The sequence below is a fragment of the Mixophyes fleayi genome, chromosome 3, assembly GCF_038048845.1.
Source record: "Mixophyes fleayi isolate aMixFle1 chromosome 3, aMixFle1.hap1, whole genome shotgun sequence".
In the NCBI taxonomy this organism is placed as follows: Eukaryota; Metazoa; Chordata; class Amphibia; order Anura; family Limnodynastidae; genus Mixophyes; species Mixophyes fleayi.
The window spans coordinates 67804171-67817626 of record NC_134404.1 but is presented as its reverse complement, the minus strand read 5'-3'; the positions used below and the strand labels follow the sequence as shown (position 1 = coordinate 67817626).

The 13456-nt window shown below is 38.7% G+C and overlaps 1 protein-coding gene across 4 annotated transcripts in view; it reads left to right on the top strand.

Moving 5' to 3' along the window:
• The first annotated feature begins 1665 nt into the window (after positions 1 to 1665).
• Positions 1666 to 13456, top strand: part of SPHKAP (SPHK1 interactor, AKAP domain containing) — a 184020-nt gene continuing 172229 nt past the window's right edge. For all 4 annotated transcript variants that reach the window (XM_075201668.1, XM_075201667.1, XM_075201669.1 and 1 more), the window contains exon 1: positions 1666 to 1800. In XM_075201668.1, coding sequence (XP_075057769.1) covers positions 1778 to 1800 — 23 coding nt within the window. In that variant the 5' untranslated portion in view covers positions 1666 to 1777. The remainder of the gene's footprint in view (positions 1801 to 13456) is intronic.

The window sequence follows — 13456 nt, the reverse complement described above, 5'->3', positions numbered from 1 at the left end:
TACAGTAGAAATAGCAGCTCCTTCGCTGGAGCAGTGTGCTGGGGGGTTTGTCTCTGTGTTTCAGAATAACCCCATCCTTTCAAGCACCTGCTAAGAGCCTTTAAATTTCTTGAGCAACTTCCACTTCTGTTAGCTTTATTTTTACACTGAAATTTAAAGTTGATCTAGGACATGCCCAACACCAACTATAAATCTGTTCCCATATTTAAAATTTACCTCCCCCTCCAATGTAACATGTTTTTGTCCAGATGCAAAGTTACTCCTTTTGTATGCTTTACTCTTCTTAATGACTCAAGCCCTATGTGTTTATTTTGAATTGCACATATTGTAAGATATGTGCAACTCTAAATAATAAACACGTGAATGTGCTTTTATTTATCGTACACATGTTAAGTCAGTGGTCTTGGGCCTAAATGTGGCCAACTCTAAATGAGCCACAATGTGTACAGTCATCTTCATTCATAAAGTGGTGAATGACTTATTGAATAAAATTTTCCCAGTTATGATTGAGAAGTATCTACAGACCACCCCAACTAGGTGTAGGGTTTGAACGTGGTTCCTCTTTTTACCTGCTGCTTTCCAGCCTAAAATATATTCCACCCCCACACTGTGTATCCTCTTGTGTGGGAGAACAAGCTCTCGTGCAGCTTCTTAGGCAGTCTGTGGGATTTCATAGTGTAAGATATTGTGGGCGCACCAGTTTATTCCGGCCCCACACACAGAACAGTTCCACTATTCGGTCCCAGTACTATAAGAGGATAGGATCCTCAGTCCATGTGACAGGATCAGAGACCAATTTGGCCAGGCACAAAAGTGACCAAATTGGCCAAAATTGGTCCGAGCAGCACACAAGCCAATGGTTGTCATCTACATTTGTCTTCTCACCTCATTTGCCATCATTTTTGAAAATCGTCCAATAGATTTCCATTGGATTATTATCGGGCATGGTGATCATTTTGGGGACACGATCTGCCATATCAGGCCAATTGCCCGATATTGCTGCAGATATTGTGGAAAGCATTACAAGGCCTCTGTGTATGTGGAAGCACTTAGGCTACTCTGCCTTCCTCACACTTTATTTATGGACTACAGAGCCAGAACACTGTCAGCATGGCTCCTGGCCCAAGGGGGGTACACACTGCTGCCTGTTTGTTGGACCCTGACTACTTTGCACCTTAACATCAGTATACAATCAGTGAGCTCATGTATAAAAGGAATTGGAAATATTGTTATTATATATATAAATGTGTAACAATTACTTTAGCTCACAAATGCTCCCTTCCTTTAATATTACCTTACGAAATTCTCAGTTTAACAAGAGGACATTCAAGAGCATATCTGGATGTAATCCTCTGATATTAATGACTATCAGAGCTACTCAGCTCGGAGTTCATTTAAACTCAGTGTAAGGTGACCACAGGCTCACTAATGAGACCTTGTATGATTTGTATAAAAATGCTGGTAATAAATGTGCTATGACTTTCATGCTCTTTACTGTAGCTCATCACACTGCAAACAAGTGATGCTTAATGACCCCTTCATTCCTTGGTGCATTCCTGTATATTCGGCTGCTGAAGGGTTACAGAGAACTGCCTTGCTCACATCTTCTCCAGTGACTCATCTGTGTGTAGATGGAAGGAGTGGCTTTGCTCCTGTATCTGAGGATTCAGTGCAGCCGCACTACCAGCAGAGAGAGTTGCTTAAAGTGATATTTACCCGGCGCAATATTGAATATCCATCTCTACCTGCTCTGCCTCCACATGCTGTTCCCCTAAAGATGTGCTCATGTGCATCCCCCAGGTAAGACCTCTACTCTCATCTCAGGGCTATTTTACATTGTACTGAATAACTGGAAAAACTTCAAACTGTATTTATCTTCTTCCTGCCTGCATAATTACATTGTATGTATTAATGAGAAAATAAAACAAGTCAATATAATGTATCCTGTTCAGAGTAGAACTGTTTCCTATGAGTTTTCTATTTATTTCTTACTTGTCAAGTTTATCAAATATTTTACTATTACACTATATTTTTGACAATCTTAAATGCAACATATGAAGAGGCGCTCTTAAATGAGCAGCTGGGCAAAAAAATAATGTAAAATACCCCTAATCCCAAATACACAAGCAACAGAGTTTAGAGGTATAAAAATCCCCAAATATCAGCTCTTTTCAAAACAAGGCAGCAATTATGTCCTGCCAGCAGTTTTAATGTACCCCTATTATATTTAAGGGAAAGCGTTAAAAATGTAGCGGTGTTCTAACCTTTACAATAGCAGAGAAAGCAAATGTTTATTTGGTACCTTTATTGGCTAATGAAAATGAAATAAGCTGCACGCTTCCCTAGCTCTGATGTCCTCTCCAGTCTAACATTTTAGACCATGGAATATTCTGCACAACTTCTTTTTAACGGTATAAGCTTGATGAGAACTGAAGTGTGGATGTGTCTGAGGCTTTCTGAATATTTTAGTTCCACCTTCAGGGATGTTGGAATGATTGGGTATTTCTGATGGAATTCCAGCAGGAGACTTTTCTTTAATCATAATATAACTGGTTTTATAACTAAGGATACCTTGGGTACCTGCTAATAAGTGTGGAAGGGAAGATTGGATTTCACATGTGTTTCTCATTTGCATTAGTGAAAGAATTTATTGCGGAATATATTATTACAGTTCAGCTTCTGTCTCCAAATTGCACTCCACCTGTCAATATTCCCTGTGCCAAATCATTGAAAAGTCATTTATCAAGCTGTGCTATGCACGCTGAATTAGAGCATAAGCTCTTGTGATAGTGTGTTCTGGAGGAGACAGAGTGTCTCTGTTAACCAAAGCTTTACCTGCATATTACATATGTCTCTGTACAGAGATGTATAGGCATGGAAATCAATGTATATGTTGACCCATTCCATTGCAGCAGAGAAATAAAATAATTTGTATTTGTATGTTTTAATCTCAGTCAAACAAATAGAAAACACCCCCACAAAATATTAAGTCCATGCTCATCTGTCTCCTGAGCTCTCGGTTCCGTTTACATGGCATGAAATGTGATTATATACCCAAAGGTAGCTCAGCCTGAAGGACGGATGAAAGAAATTGATGAATATTCCATGAATCTTTTATCCCAGGAGCTGTGAGCAGCTCTCACAATATAAATAACTATTTTTCATCTCGATTCTTTGCTTTGAAAATAATTTATTTGTATAGCAGTAAAATCACTTCCTTCCACCTGTCTACTTCTTTCTGTTTGTTTATCTCCTCCCACTGCCCCATTTAGAACACATTGTTCTCTGTGATACAGCTTTCTATTAGTCCCTGTAACTCTCATATATACCGCTTTCTTTATTTGGTGTTAACTGCATCTGTAGCCCTTAGTATTGCTGTGCAGAGCTTGTTGTACCAATAACTTCCACATATCACCCATGTCAGTCGGATGACATTCGAAAAATGGTTTCAAGGGAAATAAACCCCAGGAGGGCTGCTGCAGCTAGAACTCTTGTGATTCTGGCAGGGAGAAAATTGTGTTTTTACCTTTGTAATTTTCTGTTCTAGTGGCTTTGGTGAAAACCCAGTGTTAGGTAGCAGTAAGAAAAGTAGACTTCAATCTATTTTGAAATTTCAATTGAGATGAAAAAAGAACAATGATTGCTTCCATGTATGTTCCCACAATTTCCTGTACTGAACAAATGTGCAGATAGCATGATATTTTGGGGCACATACATTACATTACAAAAAATGCTGCAGAAATGTACTTTTTTGAGCCCTGAGCTACCCACTCAGAATGCAATTACTGTTGTATTGCTGCTTGAGCTGTTAAAGATGCTGAAACTTACATGCACGTTTGGATTATGTGGTCAGACCCGGCGCTCCCATTAGGCAAGGTTAGGCACTTGCCTAGGGCGCCGGGCTCTGGAGGGCGCCACAGTATTCTAAAATACATTAAAACTGTGCGGCGACCGTTGACCATACCTGTCACGGCCGCCGCACAGCATTCAGATGGACGGGGAGGGGGGCATCACCACCGCCGCCTCTCTGCTCTGTCTCCTCCCCTCCACTTACTAGTGTCAGTGAGCGGAGGGGAGGAGACGGAGCAGAGAGGCGGCGGTGGTGAAACAAGGTAAGGAGAGGAGGGAGGAGGGCGGCGATTTTTGCGGGGAGGGGGGGGGGGGCGGCGATTGTTGCGGGGGGGGGGTGGCGATTTTAGCGGGGGGGGGGCACCGCTTTTTTAAAAATGCCTAGGGCGCCGTGGACCCTAGCACCGGCCCTGTATGTGGTACATGTTAAAAATACTATTATGGCCACTTTAACCATTTGCAGGTGTGTCAACAGGGTAGATAACTTGAATTTACTAAGTTATACATTTGCAGTATTGAAGTTGTTTCTTTTGTTTATTTTTTTAAGCTTCTCACCTATGTTATAGGTTCAGCACTAAATCTGTTTCTGTGCGTAGAACGTTGCAGGGTTTGTCCAGATATATATATTTATAAATCATAGATCTTTATCGATTCCACATTCAAATTACGTTATGGAGCTGGCCCCCGCTGGTGGGGGGCCAGAGGAAGCAGCTGCCTGTGTGCTGGTAATATGGGTAGGGGGAAACGCATGACTGTGTTGGAGAAACATATATGCATATATTAATACACAACATTCTGTAGAATGAGCACCAACGATGTAATGTAACCTCACACGGCTAGTCAAGGGAGTTGCAGCGATCATATGGCAGATGTGAGAGCTACGGTGAAGTCAAGGTGCTTTGGCACCCAAGGCAATGTTGGTAAAATGTGTCCTTATTGCCTCATGTTTCCAAGAAGAGGAAAATAGATAGAAAGAGGGAAAATAAACATGGAAGTAATAAGTGATGGTGTAAAAGAGAAAACATGGTTGAAAAATAGAAGAAAATAGAAATATGGAATAGAGGAAGAACAGTAGTAGAAAATAGTAAAGCGAAGAGAGAGCGAAAGATGGTGAGAAAATTGTGAGACACAGAATGAGAAATGATAAACCAAAGGGAAAATAGATATTGAAAAAAGAAAAATATAAGAAGATAACGATATATAGAGAGGCTGAAATAAAAGAAAATAAAGATAGAACACATTCACTACATGTGACATGCGATGACATCATAAGTCATTTCTGACTCTGTCACCAGGCCTGTGACTGTATCTAGCCTGCCGAAAGAAGCTGACCTGCAGAGTGATCTTCAGCTACCCTAAACCACTCCTTGTTACCCTAAACCACTCCTTGCTATCCTAAACCACTCCTTGTTACCCTAAACCACTCCTTGCTATCCTAAACCACTCCTTGTTACCCTAAATCACTCTTTGCTGCCCTAAACCACTCCTTGCTGCCCTAAACCACTCCTTGTTACCCTAAACCACTCCTTGCTACCCTAAACCACTTCTTGTACAACTAACCAATGCATTGGGAAGTAGTGACGTCACAACAAAGTGCCTCATATCTCAATGATGTCACTACTTCCCAGTGAATTGATATGATGCATACCTATGAAAAAGGTTGATCCCACAAAATGGCAACCTCTGCCTTATGTATGACCACCGTTCATGATGATAACGTTAATGTTTTAAATTCTCTTCTTCAGTCCTTCTTCGCTTTCATAAGAAATGAGCACATTTATCAATATTGCACATACTTTTACCTCTCTGTCTGTATGTATTACCCAGTATTGTTTATTAATGTTTGTTCCCAATTGTAAAGCGCTACGGAATTTGCTGGCGCTATATAAATAAATGCTGATGATGTTGATGATGATATAAGTAGGAATTTTTAACACCACTTTTCACATATACTCATCTGCCCTATCAATACTGGCCTAGAACAGTAGGAGTTAACGTACTGCTTCAGCAGGCCCGTTCCCTTAGTTTTGCACATGCATGAGGCTCGCTGCGGTACATGTACTGCCCCAATTCTTGTCTATGTGTGTTAGAGAACTTAGACTGTAAGCTCTAATGGGCGACTGATGTGCGTACCGAATATTCTCTGTACAGCGCTACAGAATTGGTGGCGCTGTATAAATAGATGATGATGATGATAGGTTTAACAGTTTGAGCTAAGTTTTAGTAACTTCAGCTGATTTAAACTGAAATGGTTACATTGTTCAGCATTTTCAACAGCTCTGAACTGTGCACCTAAACATAATGTTCACTGTTCACATTTTTTAAAATGTTACAAATAGTGTAACATGTAGTCATTTAAACTAAAGCAGGCAACATTTTATAGTTTATTTTAACGTATTTTGCAAACTTTAATTTCAAAAACGTAAATTCTGCCGAGCCAAAACTGAAGATCAAAAATCTCAGTCATACCATAAACAAGTTTCGGGTCCTCAAACCAGCCAAATTCTATCAAATTTGAACCAATTCAAATAATTTCAACATCTTTAGTCATAAATGACACTATATATATATATATATATATATATATATATATATATATATATATATATATATATATATATATATATATAGACAAGAAAACAGGGATACTCTGCACTCTCCAAACACATAATTAATGCTATATCAAGTACTGTTCTATATTAAAAACAGGGAATGTTAGTTCCACATATTGCAATATATGTTTAAGCTGACATTCCCTGTTTTTAATATAGAACAGTACTTGATATAGCATTAATTATGTGTTTGGAGAGTGCAGAGTATCCCTGTTTTTTTGTCTATACAATGTGGGCAACCCCCTCTTGCACCCCAGTCTGTACATGGTGAGTGCAGAGGACCTATGTCTGTTTTTGTTTATATATATATATATATATATATATATATATATATATATATATATTTTTTTTTTTTTTTTAGTTTCTTAGCATATGTGGGTGATATTTCATTGCATGTGCGTTCTACCTATATTAACCTATAGACACATCTAAAATGCAAATAAATCAGGGTCTTTCATTAATTGATGACTGTCATATTGATTATGGTGTTGACACAATGGCACTTATTAGATGGTCCTAGCCATATGGGACTGTTCGTTTGATTCCTTGTAGTCTCAAATTAACAGTTTAATTCTGGATATGATGAAAGCTGGTCACCACCGATGTTTAATCCTCCGGCACACAATCTAATTAATTGGAACAAAGTCTCACAAGGGACAGGCTCTCTTATTCAGCACAGTGTAACGTCCAAGCAGTCTTCATCATTGATAACACCTATGTGTCTTAGAGCAGGCTCATGTAGTCTCACACATTAGGCGTGCAGTCTCACATTATAGACAGAAGACGTGTAGTGAAGGATGATCACTCTTACTGCTCTCTTTCAAATGATATTTGTCTTCCACACAATTCTCTGCAAAATGCATGAAATGAGGTGAATAAATATGAAGTAATTGATGCTTCCTGCTGGTTCCTGGCACTCACATTGCAGGGGGTGAAAGCAGAGCCAACCAGGAGAGGTATGTTAGGGCTGCTCGCTAACTGTAAACAATACAATCATCTGTGATTTAAAACCCACCTCAGCATAGTTATGCAAAATAGACCCGAGGCGACAAGATTCTCTGCAAACAAACCAGCACAGTGAGCATGGTGCTCCAATCTGATCAACCTCCCTGTTTCTTTTTTGTGACAGATTTATCTGGAAAATGTGAATATACTGTATAAAACGGCTGAATGGTTATATGATTTTATGGCTTAACACATCATTTTAATATGTTGCTTGAAAACAAATACAATGGGACACACACTATGAAAAGTGGTGCAAAGAGAAAAGATGCTGTTGCCAGAGCAACCAAACATATGTTTTGTTGTAATTTACTAAACTACTTTCAAAAATGAGTTATAACCTGGCTGCAGATGATAACACCTTTAATATTTAATTTACAATGCATTGTTCCCAAGGCCGGTGCAAGGTTTTGCAGCGTCCTAGACAAACTTTCAGCCTACGCCCATGCTCCCGCATCAATACCCTCTTCTCAGCCCCTTGCACACACACACTGTTGAAAATAAATTAATACAAATTCTGCATCTATTATTTAGGGACAAACACAGGATTTCTCGAGAGACATTTCTAACCCATACCACCAGAGTGGGCAAGCCCATCATGCAATCATTTTAGACAGTGGTCGGCTGCTATCCAACTCCTTCCTTTCAAATAAACAGGCAACGCTGGGAGCACTACTGTTATGTGCACGCAGCTCGGTTTTACAAGCAGAGCAGTGTGAGACATACCTGACAACTGTCCCTGCTGTTAGAACAAGTCCTGACTGCTCAGGACAGCCACCCAAAATCGAGAACCAAAATCTATAACCAGGACAGTTGGCAGATTGTCCCGCTCACTCCTACCTGTGGCTATTTATCATTGGCCGCATTTTTTTAATTCCTTTTTGCTGCATTTTTCAAAGACAATAAATAATTTAACGTACCCGTGTATTAAAAGTGTTCAGCCAGGAAAACATAAAAGTGAAGGTGACATACAAGGCATGAAATAATTAAATTAATAGCGCCATGTGGGTACAACCCTAATGGCTGGGCAAATCTCCAAGTTCTCCCACCCACCCAAAAGGACAGGGCAAAAGAAGGTGATTCCAGAAAAAGAAAAATGAAAAAATGTGTTGAAGTGTAATTTTTATCATGTGACGGGAACATCAATCCCCATTCACTTCCATGATGGTCTGAGTGAGCATATTCCACTTTGAATTCACCACAGTATCTTGGTGAGCAAATCATGTTGTTCTAAACCACTGTGTGACCTGGTCCTATTGCACAGTTATCCCAAATCAATCCCAATTTTCCTGTAACAAGAACCACAGCTGATTTATCAATTGTTTGCGGTACTAGGGTTTCACTACCATAATGCACTGCAGTGAATGAATTATGTAAATGATGTAGTATGACATTCATTGACTCTCATTCTGCTAGCCTATGCATATATTTTACATCAATCCGCCATCACTTTCTAGGGTTCACATTTACTCTTTGAAAGCCATGCTACCCATGTCATAATTACCTTCAGCTGTTGTCGGGCAGCTAAACCAAATAACTAAAAGGCTTATTTTACAACTCATATAGAAATTTCTGTTTAGATATATGAAAGTAGTAAACGTATATTTAATACTGCCAGCATCAGTTGTACAATCTCACCTTTGATTTACTAGCAGTTTCAGAAATATATACTGCTGGTATATAGTAATTTCAACACCAGAAAATAGCTTTTTTAGAACTGGGGAATAGCTGACACCCCAAACACTTGCAGTGCAAATTCAGAATAATATAGTGCTAGTATCTAATCATTTCAGCACCAGAAAATAGATTTTTTTGGAACAGATTAATATGTCACACCCCAAGCACTTGCAGTGCACATTCCAAAATATATATTGCTGGTATATTACTATTTCTGCAGCCAGGGAATATGACACCCCAAACAGTTGGTAATGTTTGCAAAAAGGCCTCCTCCATCCTCCTCTCTTCCTGCTGTAATAAGTGCTGTAATAAGTGCTCTCTCCGTGCTCTAATGCTGCGACCTACCCCTTCTCTCTCCCTCTGTCAAATGGCACTGGATTGCTGTGTAGGCGGATATTTATGCATTTGAAACATCGCGAGAACCGAGCTCCGAGATTCGACGACGTCACAGTGACGTTTTGCCTCGATTTTTAACCCGAATAAACGGAAAAGTAACGAGCCTGCTCGGCTCGGTACTCAGATACCTAAAGTTCGGGCAGGTTCGGTTCTCGGGGAACCTAGCCCGCCCATCTCTAGTTCATTCATGCTAAGTACTCCATAATGTATACACCATCATAGGTGTAACCAGTAGAGATGTTCACTGACCCCCGTGTTTTGGTTTTGGTTTTGGTTTGGATCTGGATTAACTTCATGTTTTGGTTTTGGCAAAATCGCCATCGCATGGTTTGGTTTTGGATCACATTTTTTTTTCTAAAATCCCTATTTTTTTAGCTCTTTTTTTATCCCTACATTATTATTAACCTCAATAACATTAATTTCCAATCATTTCCAGTCAATTTTTTTCAAGTGACAAGAACACTGCTACCCCTCCTGTTTCTGTACAAGCAATGGCACTGGAGAATGGAGAGTGACAATAACACTACTACCCCTGTTTCTGTGTTAGCAATGGCGCTGGATCTCCTCGGGAGGGAAGTACTTATGGAATCCAAAACCAGCGAGATCCGATAACGCAACGTTGACTCGATTCAGATCCGAGAATGCGCAGATACTGAGCTGGCTCGCGAGCCTACTCGGATCCCCTAAGTTTGGGTGGGCTCGGTTTTCAGAAAACCGAGCCTGAGCATCTCTAGTAAACAGTGCTTTTTTTTCTGTTGGTATGCAAAAGTACCTTTCTTTGGTATAATTTTTATGTAGCACTTGCAGAGCCAGATTAAGAGAGGAAGGGGGGGCGCCGGAGCCACCTATTTGGAATTCTAGGGTTGCACCGGCTCTGGGGGAAAGAAAGGGGCGGCACCTAGGCACACCTATTACATCATAGAACACTGGAACATAACTACCATGGTAACAGTGAATGCAGTTACTCTTGGGCTCGCAACTGGAAGAGTCCCGCTTCTCCTAATGTGTATATATTGTTTTTTCAACATAAGGCAGTACATGGGGGCCCTTAAAATATTATGCACTGGGGCCCAAAAATGTATAATTATTCCTTCTGCTGTTTTTACATATATTCAGAGTACCCTGAATATAAGTTAATTTATGCCAGGCCACTCACACATGAAATTGTTTTAAAATACCTTTCTGAGTAGTTGGTTGTATATGTTTTATCCCTTACTAATACATTGATTATTTTAAGTTCTATTTAACAGATGGAAGTATCCTTGAACATAAAAGGCTGCAGAGTAGACAAATAATATATGTAGGTCACTTAAAAGATAATATCAAGTAATTTAGTGACAATATTACATCAAGTTTATAACCCATTGTTATTGTATCAATTAACCTTTATTTATAATCCATTAGAAAGTTTATAACATTTCTAAAAAAAATAAAAGAAACAAATATAATTAGATAATATTATAAAATATTAAAAGAAAAACCTGCTCAGCAGAACAGTGCCCCTGAAGATTATATGAAAACACTGATAATGAAAAGTAAGCTGATAACAAAATTTGTGTATAGTATACATATCTGTTAATAGGGCAATTTACTTATTATATTTTAAGAACACAGGACAATTGTGAATAATCTGTGTACATGTAATTTCATCTTTTGTTACACGCCACATTTTACACAGGTGCTCTTGTATTTACAGGTAAGTTCCGGGATTAGTGTGTCCAGATGGTATATATTGTGGCGAGAGCTTGCCAAAAATGGGCAAATCTGTGTGTTCCATGCTGAATGCGGGCCACAGTAATGCACCTGGTACTGTGTCCAAGTGTGAAGATGAAATTTAGTTTTGCAGTACAATATATTCTAATGACCTTCAAATACTTAATTTTTTATGTTCAACTAAATTGGATCTATTGAAGATAACTTGTGGAGAAGAGAGTTGTTAAACAGAATGACAACTTGCAATAACCAATAGCAGCTAATCAGAAATGTGGTTATATCAATATAGTACAAATTGGGCAAAAGGACTTATTTACAAACATTGCAATTAGGAGCAACATTTCTATTGAACCACAGCATCCAATCAACAACTAAGTTTTTATCTGTCCAATGCAAGTTAAACAGTGAAAATGGGTCTTATTGGGTATTATGGGGCATTGTTAGTAATTGACCCCTATTGTAAGCAAATATATAACTGGTTGCTATCGTTTTTTTCCACATTTATACTGTTAGAAAATAACCCATAGATCGCTCTTGCAAGTGTGCTGTATAGACAAAGATGGCCTCTATACTATCTATCTGCCTCAAAGGATGTAAGGTTGGATCATCTGATTCATTGCAAGCCCCTGCAGAATACTTTGCCCAAAGTAAACCTCCAAACAAATAAAAAATCTATTTATATCTCAAAAATTTGGTAGACAATTTGCCACTTCTCCAATTGCTAAATCTGTTTCATTGTTTTGCTATTGTCACGCCCCCAAAATAACTGCGGGTTTGAAAAAGTGGAGATGTTGCCTATAGCAACCAATCAGATTCTAGTTATCATTTATTTAGTACATTTTTCAAAATGACAGCTAGAATCTGATTGGTTGCTATAGGCAACATCTCCACTTTTTCAAACCAGTTTAGTAAATATACCTCCATGTCTCTTTTGGATGTGGAAAAATTGGAATTGTCCAACAATAAATAAACAAGACATCTAGGGCCTGAGTCATTAAAGAAAGTAAGGCAAAAAAAGTAGTAAATGTTCTCCAGGACAAACCATGTTACAATGCAAGGGGTGCAAATTAGTTTATTATTTTGTACATAAGTTAAATACTGGCTGTTTTTTCATCTAGCACACAAATACTTGCTAGCTTTATTTTCAAACTGAAATTTAAAGATGATCTAGGACATGCCTTACCCCAACTATAATTTTGTCCCCACATTTTAAATTTACCTGCCCCTCTAACGCAACATGGTTTTACCCAGGTGCAAAGTTACTTCTTTTTTATGCTTTGCTCCCCTTAATGACTCAGGCCCATAAACTCTAATACAGAAATCATGCAGGTATCCCCAGTATCATCAACTGCGAAAGTTAAAGGTCAATCCAACCTACATTTGGACCTTAATTTTAAAACATTACCCATAGAAAATGTTCATTTGGATAAAGGGCAGGGAAAACAAAAGCAGTCTTTTCTACAAACAGAAATTCCTGTATTTATTTCTCAACTAAGGATAAATAAATTAGGTGACATTGAACTCAGCCAGTTGTTGCTCTAGAAAATCTACTTACTAGATGCTTCTAATGTTTGACAACAATGAGGCATGTTTATTAATTCATCCCATCAGTGATGATTACGTGATGACTGTGGTTTGTTTATTGATAAGAAACTGTGTTAATACAATGCCTTGTTATCCTTTCTGGTTGCAAGTACAAATTCATGGTGCAGATGGGCAATGATTACTTTAACCAGCATAGTCGTCAGTGCCAGCCTCTTTCTCTTACAGTAGGCTTTAAAACCAGTGATGTGAAATGTGTTGTCAGAATAAAAGCTGTTTAGGGAATCCAGCTGAAGTTTTGCACATGGCTGGTGTTTTACAGGAGCAGCAATCCATGCCATTTGTCATCCTTGACATGTTGAAGCATTTGTGTAGATTGAATTATGCAATGAGAGGCAGCCACGTCAATAAAAATGGTAATAAAACCTAAAGTTGAACAGAATGTACTATACAGGAGTACTGTGAATATAAGTTAAATAATCTGTGTTACTTACAGATACTGACCTTTGCATGCCAGGAAGCATTATTTCTGCAAAGCGACTGCAGGGCAAATTTACATGTGTCGCCTCTCCTTCCAAATAAAAATATCTGTTTTGTCATGGATAAAAAAAAAAAACAGGTACAACAGTGTAGCTGATGGCAAACTACATCATTGCCTCTGTAGA